Here is a 17,208-nt window from a genome sequence, read left to right on the forward strand (position 1 = left end):
GGGTGTCCCCTGGGCAACGTCCTTGCAGACGGCCAATTCTCTCACACCAGAAGCAACTTGCAGTTTTTCAAGTTGCTCCTGACATGGAAAAAAATGGCCTGCTGTATATCAACAGGCAACCTGAAGGCACAAACACACACACAGATAAACAGTCTTATTTAAGAGAGCAAGGGAGGAATTATACATATGATTATAATCCTACTTTCTTGGAAGCTTGAAGAATTATTTTGTTTTACATAACTATTAAAATCATGTCAAATAGAATAAAGAAGGGATAATAAATCACAGTGGATTTTAGTATTTTCACTCAGGATTATATTAGAATTCTGTTTCCTTATAGTATGGGATATTTTTACAATGATGATTCATGCATGGTATGAGAGGACACAAAAGAAAATTGCCCAAGGCCTTAGAGTAAATATTCCTCAATTTGGAAATGGGTTGTTTTCCGTCTTCAAAGATGAAAAGTGTTTTATACGCATTAGCATGACAAAACCTTAAGAACATTTTCTTAATCCCAGTAACAGTATATTGGTTCAAGCATTTTATAAAATTTTAGCATTTTAAAATCCAATTATAAAACTATTCTAATCAGCACTTATTGATGCAATGCCTAAAAAGCTTCTATATTTATAGGACGACGTGAAAAGGAAGAAGAGGGTAGAATACTTTTTCATGGGGATGAGTGGGGTGATAGAATCTAATTTCATGTTTGAACTCATTCTTTCAGGCAGCTGTCAGAAAAGTTTGTTGATGTTCTTCACTGTTAGGACACAAAAACATTTTATCACATTCAATCATGGCTAAGTCCATTAAACCTTCTTAGAATGTGTCTCCACTTTTTCACATGTGAAAGCCAGGACATGTGTGGCCAAACATCAGAATATGCCTGAGATGAAAAATGTTAAAGAGGTGTCATGTCTTTGTTGTTCAGCATACATTAAACTGCTGGAAGAGATCATGCAGAGTTTTGGTGTGCAGTGCCATCTATATGCAGATGACACCCATCTCTCTTGCTCCTTTCCACCTAGTTCCAAAGAAGCTGTTCCTGTGCTAACCTGATGTCTGGCAGTTGAAATGGACTGGATGAGGGCAAACAAACTGAAATATGATCCAGACAAGATAACAGGAGCTCCTGGTCAGTCAAAGGACAGATCGGAGAAAAGGGATTCAGGCTGTGTTAGACGGGATCACACTCCCCCTGAAAACACAGGTTCAGAGTTATGGAGTACTCCTGGATTTGGCTCTCGACATGGAGACCTGTGTGTCGGCAGTGACCAGGAGTGCTTTTGCACAGATAAAGCACAAACCTCGGTTACATACAAGTTGGACTACTGAAATGTGCTCTATATGGGGCTACCCAGATCAACACCTGGACCCCTATTGCCAACATGCTCAGCTGCCGTAGCAGCACTGGCGTAGCTGTGTTGGAAGGGATGCTATACGTGGCTGGTGGCAATGATGGGACCAGTTGCCTTAATTCAGCGGAGCGCTACAATCCCAAAACAAACACTTGGGAAAGCGTGGCACCCATGAACATCCAGAGGAGCACCCACGACTTGGTGGCCATGGACGGGTGGCTCTACGCGGTGGGCAGCAACAACGGCAGCTCCAGCCTCAACTCTATTGAGAAGTACAACCCATGCACCAACAAGTGGGTGGCGGCAGCAGCGTTGGGGTGGCCATGTTGGAACTCCTCAACTTCCCGCCTCCTTCCTCGCCCACCCTCTCGGTCTCCTCGATGAGTCTTTGACAAAGAGTCCGGTCACGCCTCATCACAAGGGAACTGCAGCATTTGTTGGAGCGCCAAACTGACATGGCCTGACCCCTGTGGCTGCCACTCGCTGTGATGGGCGGGAGAGAGCCGCTGCCGCGACGGTGCTGATGCTGCGTCGAGAGAGACATCTTTTGATAGAGGCCCGCTTCTGGCTCAGGAGGTACAGCTCCGAGCGTAAATCTAGATCACACCTTAAACAAACAAACAAAACCAACAAAACAAACAAATCAAACAAACAACAACAAGTAACCTCCTGGCTTTCCTCATCTGTTTCATCTTTCCTCAACTGATCCTGGCTGGTTGTCTCACACCAAGCAGAAAGCGTCTCCTGTTTCCAAGCGGACACAACCTTGGCAACATCGAGATGTCATCAATGTAGGCCGAAGTCACTTGCGTCGGCTGCGAATGTCACAATTAGCCTATTCAGTATTTATTCTGTATTTATTCTGTTGTATTTAATTTTTTGATGTGATTATGTTTTAATTGTATTTGTGTACTAATGTATGCTGTAAGCCGGCCTGAGTCCCTCTATAGAGGTTGAGAAGACCAGGGTATAAAAGTTTTAAATAAATAAATAAATAAATAATACCTTTTAAAAGTGCTCAGAAAGTTTAGTTGGTCTAAAGCAATGGTTCCCAATCTTTTTTTTTTTTTTTTTAACCAGGGACCACTCTCCAACATCAATACCAAAAGGGTTAGGAATCAGTTTCGGGTCAACTTTAGATTTAGTTGGTTAGTTGGGGTGCTGATTCAGAAAATTGCATTGGATAGACCATATCATCTTCAGTTTTTGATACAGAACATATGCCATTCAGTAGTTGCCATCTGCGTGCTCATAGAAAACCATATTTATTAAACCTCGGCAGTATAAGAGGGTTTCCCGAGACCAGCCACTCTCGTTGCAATGGTGTAGCAATGGTGAGGTCATGGATGATATTTTAGTTCTTGCAGACCACTGGTGGTCATTGGATCACAGATTGGGAACCACTGGTGTAAAGAGTGGTTCCCAACCTGTGATCTTCTTTGGTTCTCATCACTTTTGCACTATTTCAGTGTTTCTCAACCTGGGGCTTAGGACCCCTGGGGGTGGTTGCAAAGGGGGTTTCGGAGGGATTGCCAAAGACCATCAGAAAACACATATTTCTGATGGTCTTAGGAACCCTTTTGGCAGAGAAGGCTGAAGATCTCTCTGCCTGTCCTTCTCTTCTTTTTTGGAAACAGGGTAAATCCTCCCACCAAGAGCTCTCCTTCTGCTATGATCGACCAGTCTCTCAGCCATGGGGAGGGATGTTTCTGAGTGGGAAGGGGTGAGCAGGCGTGCTTGGTATATGGCACTTGGTGCCCCCCCTCCAAATCCCATTAGTATTCAAAATTAGCCATATTGGGTAATTGTGCCAAGTCTGGTCCAGATCCAACAGTTGCATACACATTGCTTTGTTGATGTGGGTGAACTATATTATAACTATAATACTGGAAACACCAGTAAAAGACCAAGGCCTGCTTGCTGGGCCATAATTAAAAGTTGCTAATAAGAACTGAAAATTAAACTCTGATACGAACTGGAACAGTGACAACAGAAATATTTACAATGTTAAGAAGGAAGTCAACATAAGATCAACACCATTCAAGAACAATCAACATCTGGCTAGGAAACTGAGATGGAACCAGGATGCATGACATCTATCATTAATTTAGAACTTTGGGACTACATCAACGAATATTCCTATAAAAGACTCAATCTAATAATTCTAAAAGTGTGACAGACCTGTGGAGTCTGGTTCACCCACCTCTCTGCTCCATGGGAAGGACAGAGATGGTGTACTTGGCGAGTGTCAGATATGCTATGGGAAAGCATGATTCTATACACTTTGGGACTTCTTTCTGAAGGGAAGAGGAAGAAGTGTGCTTTTGGAGTCTTGGATTTTGTGTAGGGAGTCAGGTTCTGCTGTATGGAAAACAGAGATCTGGTCCTTGCCATTGTTTTTAGGGTATAAGTTTTGGCATTTTGAAGTTATGGAAGTTTTGGATCTATGTGTTGGCAGGTTGCAGGAAAGCAGGGTCTGACCTAACTGGTGCTTCTCCAAGGAGAGAGAAAAGGATATGGTAATATTTGGATGCATGACAATGAATGCATGTACATGTGTGTGAATGGTGATTGAAAATGTAATTCCCCTTTGTTTGTTGGTTAGCCATGTAATTGTAAATCCAATGTAGTTGCATAGAATCTGTATGTCTAAACGTTTTTCTGTAATCTGATAGACCCTCTCACACTGGAAATCACAATAAAAAGAACCTATGCTTAAAAGTTATTAAAAAGTTATTCATGACAAATTGGTGTCAGAAATGGGATATGCCTTTCCAGTGTGGGAAAGTTATTCATAACACGCTCTACCATTATTTAGCTCTGGGTTCACTTGTCGTTAGCTACATTTGTCATAGGCTTTGTGCTTAATGCCTTTCTCCCTCAGTCCTTCATATGAAAAAGGACCTCCAGTTGTACATTAACACCATGCGCTGTAATTAACTTATTTTTCAAATACATACAGGATAGAAGATGGCTTGCATATTCATTCACCAACTAGGAAGAAAATTGCTCAGTTTTTAATTCTAAATTTGTGTGTGATCTTCAGTTTCATCTCACACATTCAGTATGTGTGTATGTGCTTTCAAGCTGCATGTCAAGATCATGATTTTTGTAGGGTTTTTATGGCAAATAATATTCAGAGGTTCTTTGCCAGTTCCTTCCTCTGAAATATAACCTACAGGTACTAACCAGCACTGATCTTACTTAGTTTCAAAGAATAGGCAGGATCTGGTAACTTTAGGATATTTAGACCATTTTATTCATCTTACTGAAATCGTTAGTTCCAATTTTCTTATGATTGCTTGCTTATTAGCTCTGATGCTGCTACAAGTTTTCACTTTGCCTGAAACAATGCTGCCATCTAAGGACAAAATGGATAAGTTACAAGCCAGAGCCTTCCAGCTGTCTTTCAAACTGACTTAACTTTGCTCCACTAGAAAAAATATCCCAAAAGAAGCAATGTGGTAATAATTTCATTAGGAGGTATCTACAATATATTACCTAAAGAGGCAAGAGCACTTCAAGTCTCATTATTATACACAATGGCATAGTAAAATGTTGTCTCTTGTATAAAATAGCAAAATCAAGGTTTGCTGTTTTGGATTTATATATATGTATTATACACATACACACAGATGTAATACATACATACATACATACATACATATATACACACACATATAATTTTATATAATATATATTATAAATATAATACATTTTATAATATATTTTTATATTTTATATATAAACCATATTTAACTTGGGTGTTGTAGAAGCAGTACTTCAATTCAAATTTTGATGTAAGTGAGCAATTTCCACCCACTGCGGGGTTGCTTTCTGCCAAGTACAATGCTCTCAGTTCCGAATAGAATCATTGCAGTTTCTCTACCAAACCGAAGGGGGCGGCACTGCGGAGAGACCACAGCACTTCAAGCTCTGTGCTTTTTCAGTGAGAGTCCTAAGAGTAATTCAAATGCAACCTGGAGAAAATTCCTGAAAAACACATACATTACGACCTCTCTACCTCTGAGGATGCTTGCCATAGATGCAGGCGAAACGTCAGGAGAGAATGCCTCTAGACCATGGCCATATAGCCCGAAAAAACCTACAACAACCCTATGTAATAATGCACTGGCATTGTTATTGTTTATTCATTCAGTTGCTTCCAACTTTGTGACCTCATAGGCAAGCCCATGCCAGGGCTCCCTGTCGGCCGTTGCCACCCCCGGTTCCTAAATATATACTGTACACAAGTCTTATCAGCATTTTATCTACCAAAGATGTGAAATTCCATTCTCTGGGATAACCATTTAGTTCTTAACTGTAATTGACTGAATTGTCCATGTGAGGGGCAGAAGGAATAGACATTAAGTATGACATCACTTCAAATAACTCTTGCTTGCAGTTATTATTTTCCACTTTTACAGGCTCTGCAACCAATACACGCTTTCACTGTTTATCGAATTCTCTTGGACCTACGTAAACATTGAGTTTCCCCGTGGCTCTGGCTTATCTCTAAACTGCGGCTGTTATCGTTGACCCAACCAGGTGTCAAGTTTTCTTGCAAGCTCGAGTCAGAAGAAGGGAGTGAATTTTCTTTCTCATGAGAACCTGGTTTTTCTCTTGTAGTCTCTAAATCAAAGCCTGTAGGATTTTTACTGCCCAAAGTGTCTCCATCCTGAACCTCATCCTCATTGATCACTTCAGCCTCACTATCCAAACTAGGCCCTTCAACATTAACATCAATATTATCCACATTAGGCAATACAATCAGAGATTCAGGCTCAAGGTCACACACAGGGTCACACACAGGTTGAGTCCCAACACCGATATGCCCAAATTTGAACTCTGGTGGGGTTGTGGGAGGGTTGATTTTGTCATTTGGAAGTTGCTGGGATTTACAGTTCACCTACAATTAAAGCGTATTCTGAACTCTACCAATCATGGAATTGAACCAAACCTGACACATAGAACTCCCATGACCAACAGAAGATACTGGAAGTTCATGAGTTTTGCAGCTGTAGTTCACCTGAATCCTGACAGCACTGTGGACTCAAACAATTATAGATCTGGACCAAACTTGGCACAAATACCCAATATGCCCAAATGTGGACACTGGTGGAGTTTGAGGAAAACAGACCTTGATATTTGGGAGTTGTAGTTGCTGGGATTTATAGTTCACCTACAATCAAAGAGCATTCTGAATCCCACCAACAATAGGATTGGGCCAAACTTCCCACACAGAACTGCCATGACCAACAGAAATTGCTGTGTTTTCCGATGGTCTTTGAAGACCTCTCTTGACACGCCCTGGCGACCTCTTCAGGGGTCCGGACCCCCAGGTTGAGAAATACTGGTCTAGCCTTTCTTGTTTATCAATCCTAGTTTCATGTTATCTATTCCGCTCCATTCTCAAAAGCTTGTTCAAAGAGCTACGTTTTTACCTTTTTTCGGAGGGGGGACAATCTAATATCCCTGAGGAGCGAGTTCCATAGCTGGGGGGGGGGGGGGGGCACCACTGAGAAGGCCCTGTCCCTTGTCCATGCCAATTGCACTTGTGAGGCAAGCAGGATTGAGAGCAGCGACTCCCTAGACCAGAGGTCCACAAACTTTTTAAACAGAGGACCAGGTCACAGTCCCTCAAACTGTTGGAGGGCCAAATTATAATTTGAAAAAAGCATGAATGAATTCCTATGCACACTGCACATATCTTATTTGTAATGCAAAAAAAAAGAAAAAAGAAAGAAAAACACTTTAAAATAATACAATAATTAAAATGAAGAAAATTTTTAACAAATATAAACTTATTAGTATTTCAATGGGAAGTATGAGCCTGCTTTTGATTGATGAGAAAGAATTGTTGTTGCAGTTGTGTGCTTGCAAGTTGTTTCAGACTTAGGTTGCCACTGAGCGAGGGCCAGGTCGATGACCTTGGAGGGCCATATTCGGCCCCCGGGCTGTAGTTTGAGGACCCCTGCCCATGACGATCTTAAACTCCTAGATGGTTCATAGGAGGAGATACATTTGGACAGGTAAGCTGGGCCGGAACTGCTTAGGTTTTTATAGGCTAAAGCCAGCATTATGAATTGTCAGGCCATTATATGCTAATCAAGGTGGTCAGTTGAAACATTCACACCTAGCTCTAGCAGAGAAGAGTCCTTTGTCTCACCCTGGTCCTTCCACAGATATATAAACCCTTTTGCCTAGTTCCAACAGACCTCACTACCTCTGAGGATGCTTGCCAAAATGCAGGCGAAACGTCAGGAGAGAATGCCTCTAGACCATGGCCATACAGCCCGAAAAAAGCCTACAACAACCCATTTTGAATTGTGTTCGGTAGCAGATTGGCAGCCATGTATTATGTCAATGTGTTGTTGAAGGCTTTCATGGCCGGAATCACTGCGTTGCTGTGAGATATTCGCGCTGTATGGCCACATTCCGCTAGCCGTCTCGTCTTATTATGTCAATGCTGCCCAAAAGTGGAGCCTGTAGGTTTCGGGACTTCAACTCCCAGGATTCCCGACAGTGGGCCAAGCTGGCTGAGGCTTCTGGGAGTTGAAGTCTAAACGAACCTGGCGGAGCGAAGCTTGAGCTCCACTGCGCAGGCGTAGAGGGAAATCCCTCAGAAGCCGGAAGTGAAGGCATCCCGGAGCCTTTTTGTTTTGGTGGTTGACAAACCGAGCTCGTGGGCGGGGCTTGCTTGCCTCGAGAGCGCCGGAAGAGGAGTGTTTTTCCGCCGAGATCCCGGAAGTGGCTGTGTTGTGGTCGCCGGCCTGAGAATGGCTCGCCGGTTCTGCGTGGAGCTGTGAGGGGCCATGTCGTGAGGGAGAGGGCGTCCTCCTCCTTTATGGGCCACTTTCTCTCGCGGAAGGAGGGAACGGGAGCCGCGCCGGGACGCAGCGCGGAGCAGAGCCGCCTCCGCCGCCGCTTTCGCCTCCGCCGCCGGGCGCTGAGCGGCGGGAGCCGGGGCTGCTTCCTCCGCGGGCCTTGCATGCTGTGCTTCTTGGTCCACGGCGCCCCCGAGGAGCCCCCGCAGGCCAGGCGGCCCTCCCCGCGCCTCTTGGCGGCGCTGAAGGAAGAGCGCGGCCTCCGCTGCCCACGCCTCCGCCGGCACCTGCTGCTCTCCGGACTCCTCCTCCCGCCGCCGCCGCCGCCGCCCCCTCCCGGGCGTCGAGGCGCCCCCGGCCCTGCCCTGGAGAGCGGCCAGGCTCCGCCGGAGATGGTCTGCAAGCGCAAAGGCGTCGGACTGCCCGCCTGCCCGCCCCGCAAGCAGCCCCGCTGCGCCGCCATCGCCGCCGGCCCTGACAGCGCCGCCCCGCCGCTTCCGCCACCCGCGCAGCTCGCCTGCCCGCTGCCCTCCGCCTCCGAGCCCAGGGAGCCCGCCGCCAGCGAGAACGGGGCCGGGAGGGCGCTGCCCGCCGAAGGGGCCCGGCCCCAAGCACCCCGAGTCGGCGGCGAGGAGGAGGAGGAGGAGGGCGAGGAGAAGAACAAGAAGGGCGAGCGGCGCCAGCAGGAGCCCCGGCGAGAGCCCCCCGACTGCGAGGAGCCCCCCGAAAACCCCGGCGACTGCTGCTCTCGCGGGGAGCCCCCCGGCCCCACCCCGGACATCAACCAGCTGCCGCCCTCCATCCTCCTCAAGGTGAGCTCACCACTTTGGGCCAAACTATGTGGGCGCGGGGGGGGGGGCAGATGGAAGAGACCGATCTCCCCCTGCCATCCAGCCACGCAGGAAAATACAATCAAAGCACTTCTGACAGGTGGCCATTTATTTATTTACCTTATTTATGCCCCGCCCCCTGGTAGTGCCGTGGGTTAAACCGCTGAGCTGCTGAACTTGCTGACCAAAAGGTCGCTGGTTCAAATCTGGGGAACAGCTCCTGCTGTTAGCCACAGCTTCTGCCAACCTATAAGTTTGAAAATATGCAAAGGTGAGTAGATCAATAGGTACTGCTCTGGCTGGAAGGTAACAGCGCTCCGTGCAGTAATGCTGGCCACTTTACCTCGGAGATATCTACAGACAATGCTGGCTCTTTGGCTTAAAAATGGAGATGAGCACCAACCCCCAGAGTTGAACACAACTGGACTTACCTTAGAGGTGGAAGAGACTGACACCCTCCTCAGGGCCATCTAGCCCAACCCCTTTCTCCCAGGCAGGAAAATACAATCAAAGCACTCTTGACAGGTGGCCATCCAGGTTCTGTTTGAAAACCTCCAGAGGAGGCCCCACCATGCTTGAAGGCAGCACATTCGACTGTCAAACAGCTCTTCCTATAAATACGTTTTTTCTCCCATTTCATGGGAATATTTTTCTTGCAATTTGAATCCATTGTGTACTAGTCTCCAGAGCATCAGAAAACAAGGTTGCCCCCTCCTCAGCATGACATCCTTTCATATATTTTAACATGTCACTCATGTCCCTGGTCAAATAATATTTAGTATAAAGCCAAGTTCTTTTTTTAAACTTTGTGTTTTTAAATGCATTTTAACTGTACCCTCAACTCACTTCTGACACAATAAATAAATCATGTCCCTTCTCAGCCACCTTTTCTCCAAGCGAAACATACCCAGATCCCTCAGCCATTCCTCATATGGCTTGGTTCCAAAACATTTGATCATTTTGGACACCTTCCAGCTTGTCAATGACCTTAAACTGTGATGCCCAGGTGTGGGCCAAGGTTATTCCAGGTGAGGTCTGGCCAAAGCAGAATAGAGTGGGGCTATGATCTAGACCAGGCATCGTCAAACTCCGGCTCTCCAGTTGTTTGGGCCTCCAACCTCAAGAATTCCCGACCATTGAACAAACTGGCTAGATCTTCTAGGACAGTGGTTCTCAACCTTTGGGCCCCCCAGGTCTTTTGGCCTACAATTCCCAGAAATCCTAGCCAGTTTGTCATCTGTTTGGATTTCTGGGAGTTGTAGGCCAAAGCATCTTGGGACCCACATGTTGAGAACCACTGTTCTAGGAGTTGGAGGCCGAAACAGATGGAGAGCCACAGTGTGAGGATTTCTCCCTGTTGGAATTCATTTTGTTAGTTTTGACCTATCTCTCTAACTTGTTAAAGTTATTTTGGATTGTGATCCTGTCCTCATCCTGGAGAGAAGTGGCCAGTGGGTACCAAAGGAGTCTGTCCTGAGCCCAGTGCTATTCAACATATTTATCAGTGGCTTGGATGACAGAATAGAAGGCATGCTTATCAAATTTGCAAATGATACCAAATTGGAAAGTAAAGTAATATCCCAAAGGACAGGACCAGACAGGATCCACTCTGTGTCCAGTTCTGGGCCGTGCAATTTGAGAAGGATTTTGACAAGCTGGAATGTGTCCAGAGAAGGGCGTCCAAAACTATCAAAGGTTTAGAATGAGGAATAGCATCGGGATCTGGGTCTTTAGCTTGGAGCGACTGAGATGAGACATGAATGACCTGTTCAAATATTTGAAAGGATGTCACACTGAGAAAAGGGCAGGCTTGTTTTCTGCTGCTCTGAAGACTGGGAAACACTGGAGCAATGGATTCAAATTGCAGGAAAAAAGATTTCACATAAACATTAGGAAGAACTTCCTGACAGTAAGAGCTGTTCAGCAGTGGAATATGCTGCCTTGGAGCAGGGTGGAGGCTTCTTTGGAGGTTTTTAAGGCTGGTTAGCCGTCTGTAGGGAGTACTTTGCTTGTCTTTTCCTGCATGGCCTTTGTGGACTGAATGGTCTTCCAACTCTAGGAGTCTATGAGTTCTCTAGCCAAATAGAACTGCTTTATGATCGCTCATTGTTGGTGAAGTCCTTAAGCTTTTTACTCAGCATAATGCTGCCTATGTATATGGCACAGTCATTCATCTAGTACACATGTTATTTCTGGGTATTTTAGTTAAAAGAGTTGTAGCTTGATTAAATAATTTTTTGTGAAGTGCGAAGACGCAAACTCAGAAGAAAACTGTTTTCAGGGCATATTTTTGAAAGAATTTCAAGAAATTTAGCTTTAACTAATTTCTGTTTTTTTCTCCCTTTTGTAGATATTTTCCAACTTATCTTTGAATGAACGATGTCTTTCAGCATCATTGGTTTGTAAATATTGGCGTGATCTTTGTTTAGATTTCCAGTTTTGGAAGCAATTGGATCTTAGTAGTCGTCAGCAGGTATGAAAGAACATTTATTGAAAAATGAATACATCTGTAAAAGCAATCCCATTCCATCTTGTTCCAGTCAACATTGAGATTGAGAAAATGTGGATTGGGAGGAAGAGAAAAGGGTTTAATATGGGGCTCAAAGTTTGATTTGTGTTGTTGGAAGGACAGGAGATTGAGAGAAAGAGGATTGGGGAGGGAAAAAGAATGGAGTGAGGAGGTTGATGGTCTGGAAATGGTTTTAAAATCTGAATGATTCTGTTGGAAGGAAAGGAGATTGAAGGGAGGTGGGCTGGGAGGAAGAGGAATGGGTTGATCAAATTCATGGGCTGGAATGGTGTTTGAAATCTCGCTGTGGGTTCCTAGGAGGATGGGAAAGTTAGTGATAGATTGGTGCTGTTTACAGAAGTCTGTGGAATGCATGTTTTGGGGGAACTTACAAAATTTGTCATTTTTTAATTTCTGAGTGGGTCAAATGTGGAAGGCCAACTGTGTATAATACATTTTATAGGTTTTAATAATAGCAATTTAAAATTCTTCTATTGTAAGCTTATTTTTAACTACTGCAATGGCTTTTTGAGGAAGAAAGGGTAGTATATAAATATTAAATAATACTTTTATGATGTATTGTAGTCATTGGATAAAGAAGAAGCCTGTCTGTCCTTGGTTTGGTAGCTCTTATCTTTTATTATTATTATTATTATTTTAAAAAACACCTTTCACGAACGTTGACAACTATAGCTACAACCCTTATGGCTTAATATATTTATAGGATGGAAGATAGTATGTTAATATCACCCTTAAGACTCTTAACAGACTAAAGACACATGGAACATGATTATGTGAATATTGATCACTTAGTATCTAGAATAATGTTATTTCCAGTGCAAATGAACAGTTAAACCTTTGTACCATGGCCAGATTGGTGGCTCCTCATAAATGCTACAATAGCAGAGTGGAGGTTTTAGAGAATGTCAGAGTTGGGCTAGAGTCAGATGGAAATTGAGGTGAATCCAGGAGATTTTGGGCTCATTCTTTATCTGTTGTGCTCGCATAATACTACAGTTGGGATTGTTAGCAGATTTTACAAATTTATGTTGTAAAGAAACTTAGGTTTGTGTGAGTGGATGCTGCTCATGAGTGCTAGGTATATACTGCGGAACTTGCTGATACTTCCATCTGGTTTTGTTTATCCAGTTTTATAAAAAAATGTAAAACAGTTATCAAAATTAATTTTGCATATTGAATTTTATTTCACAGGTCACTGATGAGTTACTTGAAAGAATTGCATCACGGAGTCAGAATATAACTGAAATCAATATTTCAGATTGCCGTAATGTATCAGATACTGGAGTATGTGTGCTGGCATCTAAATGCCCTGGACTGCTAAGGTATACGGCCTATAGATGTAAACAGCTTTCTGATACATCTATAATTGCAGTGGCCTCACAGTGTCCTCAACTACAGAAAGTACATGTGGGTAACCAAGATCGGCTTACAGATGAAGGACTCAAGCAGGTAAGCTTGGTGAAAGGTTCAAAAGAAAATTTTGAGTGTATTATACTGTCCTCGTTGTGTACAGTGCAATGCTATATATGTCTGGTTACAATATGCTCTGTTGAGTAAAATGGAACTTAATGCCAGGAAGATTTTACAGGTTCTAACTTGCATTCTAATTTGAAGGAAAGCCCAACAAGATTTTGTGGGACTCCTGTCAGGAATCCCTGCCAACACAGCTGCTCACCAGTAACAGTGGCAGTTGGTCCAGGGTTATACACATGAATCAATTCAGTAGAAGCAAAGCACAGGAATAGTCACAGTTCAGTCCAGTGTTCAAGCCAAACAGTATCAATAAATCCAAATGCATCTTCCAAAGCATATACAAATCCAGCAAGCATCAAGGTTCAAGGCAAGCGAGTCCAGGGTCAAGACAAGCATAGTCAGTCCAACAAGAATCAAGGTCCAAGACAAGAGTTCAGCAGCAGGGATCCTGGCTGTGCAGTTCTACAAAAATTGTTCTCAGTACAGAATCAGTCCAGCCTTTAGCTCTTTCTGCCACTTTTCAAGTGCCCTCACTTGTTTGCTCTTTGCTGAGGCAACTGATTCATTCTTCTCAGCTGAATGCTCTCAGTTCTTAACTGCAGCTAAGTTGAGATCCTTATTTCTGGCTCTTTCACTGGAAATTCTGATCCTGCCCTGGCTCATCCTCCTTAGTCTTTTGAGACTCCTGAATCACCTCTGCAGAGCAGGTTGCTGCTCCAACTCTGCTGCAGACACAAATGCTGACACAAATCCGAAAGGCCCTTCATCCTTGTCTTCAGCACTGATCCTAACAACTCCTGAATAACCACTTATAGGACTAGAATGTAAGTGTTAAATAAAAATATATATTTGTGCAGAAACAGAAGTTTTCTGTTTCTTAAGAACTCAAAGATCGCTCTTGAAGATTAGAACTCAAAAGATCTCTATTGGAAACTTTTAGCATATAAAGTGACTCTAGTGTTTAAGTTTTTATAAAGAACTCTTCTAACATTGATAGTTGTGTTCTAGTGGCATGTTAAAAAAAAACCTGCATGGTCTGTGTTCTGGGTCCATTCCCAATTGTGCAGAGGTGTTATGGCCCTGTGCTCAACCCATTGCATGACAGCATCCCACTACCTGACAAGGCAAAAATGTGAAAGACGGCTTTTTGTTGTGGTGACAGAACAATTTGCTCAATGGGGTACTACTGGTTATGCTGCTTTTTCTTGTGCTACTTCTGTGTTCCAAGAACATGTCAACTTCAAAGTTTACAGATTAATTGCTTACAAAAGAATGGAAGCAGAACCGTATGGTGGCTCAGCAGTTTGAGTTCTGTCTTTTGATTTCCAATTCAGGACTTACCACCATCTGTGTCTGCTGTCCTCTCAGCTCCCCTAATGGGTTGTCCCAACTATATTACTTAGATTAAGCACCTGGATGTTCGTTAATCTTGCATATATTTTAAAGGGAGTCACCAACAGCATATATGTTTTAATGGGTACGGATAGATGCTTTTTAGTTTCGCTTTAAATGTTTTGATTATTTAATCTGGTTCCAGAGCCCCCGGTGGCACAGTGGATTAAACCCCTGTGCCGGCAGGACTGAAGACCGACAGGTCGCAGGTTCGAATCCAGGGAGAGGCGGATGAGCTCCCTCTATGAGCTCCAGTTCCTCATACGGGGACATGAGAAAAGCCTCCCACAAGGATGATAAAAAACATCAAATCATCCGGACGTCCCCTGGGCAGCGTCCTTGCAGACAGCCAATTCTCTCACACCAGAAGTGACTTGCAGTTTCTCAAGTTACTCCTTACACAACAAAAAAAAATCTGGTTCCAAATTTTGTGACCTGTTTTTCAGAAATCCATGTTGACTTTTAGTGATCACATCATTCTTTTCTAACTGGTTACAGACTGCCTCCTTAATGATCTCCAGAATTTTTCGTGGTATTGATGTCAGGCTGACAGAACAGTAATTCTTTGGAGCCTCCCCCCACCCCCTTGAAGATAGGGCCAACATTTGCCCTTCTCTAGTCTTCTGGGACTTCTCCTGTTCTTCAAGAATTCTCAAAGATTATTGCCAGTGGTTCTGAAATTATTTCTGCTGGTTTCTTCAATACTCTTGGATGTAGTTCAGTTGGCCCTGGAGAACTGAATTTGTTTAGAGTAGCCAGGTATTCCTTGAGTACTTTTTTACCTATTTTGGGTTGCATATCCCCTATTTCCTTGTCAGCCGCTGATTTTTCAGGTTGAATACTGATTTCCTTCTACTGCAGTGTGTTTCACACAAGGTTACTTTTGAGCAGGCTTGCACTACCTGTCACCCTTTTGGTGTTTGGAACTTCAACCCCTATTAGTCCTAGTCAGCTTTTCAAATGATCAGGAATTCTCGGAGCTGAAGTCCAAAACACCTGGAGTGGCATAGGTTGTGTAGGCCTATTTTTGAGAGAAGTCTGGAAGATAGAGCTTTTGCAAAATATGACATTCTGCTATGCTAAACATAACTTCAGTTTTTGCATCAGTTGTGGTGATTTTCATTGTATTTTCTTGACCCAGTGCAAAGTGCTGGACTTAGTCTGAGGTATATCCATACTATACTTTATACTACTTTAACTGCCAGGGTTCCATCTTAGAATTTGTAGTTTCATGAGGTACGTTGAACTCTTTGCCATGGAGCTCTTAATAGAGTTCAGGAGAGTGTACAGGAAAATTCTAAGTATAGACCAAATGGCAAGTCCATGGATTCTGTACGATGGAGCCATGACAGTTAAAGTAGTTAGGGGTTTTAAAGGGCTGCCTTCATTGATAGAATCCTTGCCACATTCTAAGATCAAACTTGGGTTGTTCTTGAAAGTGGCTTTCAAATATTTGAATAAATTGATCAATCCTTATCATTTCTGTGCTTCTCTTTCTAGATGCAAGTTTTATTTATCAATTGGAGGTGACGGCTACATTGGATATTTTCTATATGTTAATAAGTGTTATTACAATGGCAGAAAATAAATTAGGGATATCAGTTAGCTTGCATTATAACTGTCTTGAACTGTTGACATATATAGAGTTCATGTGATTTTATGTTTTGGGAGCAATATAATATTGTCACCAGTTTAATAGTTAACATTGAAATTAGCTCTGTAACATTGTAATACTTGCATATATATTGTGAAGTTTGAAGGCAGGTATATATTACTAAGTGGCTATATTTATGCATGTATTAACTTCATTTGCAGCTGGGCTCAGAGTGTCGGGAACTGAAAGATATTCATTTTGGACAATGTTACAAGATCTCAGATGAAGGAATGATCATTATAGCCAAAGGCTGCCTGAAGTTACAGAGAATATACATGCAGGAAAACAAATTAGTAAGTACTTGCTATCATGTATTAAAATGGGAAACGCCAGCATATTTGTCCATCTCCTTCCCTACCCCATGAACATAGTTGTATGTTAATTTTGTTTTAAGTGTGACCTGGTTGGAGTCTTTTCTTTTTCTGATAAAATTAACCTACAATGCAAATGCTGATTTAAAATACTAAAATATTATTATTAACATTTGGATTACACTGATCAATACTATTAAGAGTGGACTGCTTACTGAAGAAAATGTTTCTCTTGTTTTTTCAAGGGCAAGAGGCCACTATAAACAATAATATAATCTAATAATATAAACCATGAGAATGTTTGTCATGTATATACTATAGTCATAGAGCATTCAATGTACAAACAAAGCTTGTCAAAGTTCAAAGTATACTACACAATGATTCAAAATACAAGTATCTTAACACAAATTTTCCCCAGCTGTTGATTAAATTGACCAATTTCCTCTACTGTAACATGCTTGGAAACTGCCAATTGGTATACATCTAAGTTGGGTTTCTGGAGGATAGTGCTGTAGTGGACACACAAGTTTCTTTATAAATTATTGCAGATTTAAGGTGATGTAAATGGGTTTGCATCATTTATATACCTGTTCCTTTTCTGCTTGCAGGACTTGTTTACATGACTGTTTATATGATAAAGATGTGTCGGCTTTTAACACTATGTCAGTTATTAAATAATAACTGTATAAAGAGTTAAAGAGGTGTAGAAATTTAGTGTATAGTTGAATGTAAATCCTAGGTCAAGCTTTTCAAATATATGTGGTTGACAATTGTTTAGGCACAGAATGGTGAGTAGATGGAAGCTTGGTCTGATTCAGTAAGGCAGACAC

At 42.8% G+C, this 17,208-nt stretch overlaps 1 protein-coding gene across 2 annotated transcripts in view; it reads left to right on the forward strand.

The window, feature by feature from the left end:
* Positions 1 to 8,050: 8,050 nt before the first annotated feature.
* Positions 8,051 to 17,208, forward strand: part of FBXL17 (F-box and leucine rich repeat protein 17) — a 192,200-nt gene continuing 183,042 nt past the window's right edge. Inside the window, exons 1-4 of one of the 2 annotated variants that reach the window (XR_010909329.1) lie at positions 8,051 to 9,000; positions 11,369 to 11,491; positions 12,740 to 12,997; positions 16,229 to 16,360. Coding sequence is in view for 1 of the 2 variants with exons in the window: in XM_060761877.2 (XP_060617860.2) it covers positions 8,209 to 9,000; positions 11,369 to 11,491; positions 12,740 to 12,997; positions 16,229 to 16,360 (1,305 nt within the window). In the remaining variant the exon portion in view is untranslated. The remainder of the gene's footprint in view (positions 9,001 to 11,368; positions 11,492 to 12,739; positions 12,998 to 16,228; positions 16,361 to 17,208) is intronic. The other variant, XM_060761877.2, reaches the window with a different exon arrangement.

Source organism: Anolis sagrei, chromosome 2 (genome assembly GCF_037176765.1).
Source record: "Anolis sagrei isolate rAnoSag1 chromosome 2, rAnoSag1.mat, whole genome shotgun sequence".
Taxonomy (NCBI): Eukaryota; Metazoa; Chordata; class Lepidosauria; order Squamata; family Dactyloidae; genus Anolis; species Anolis sagrei.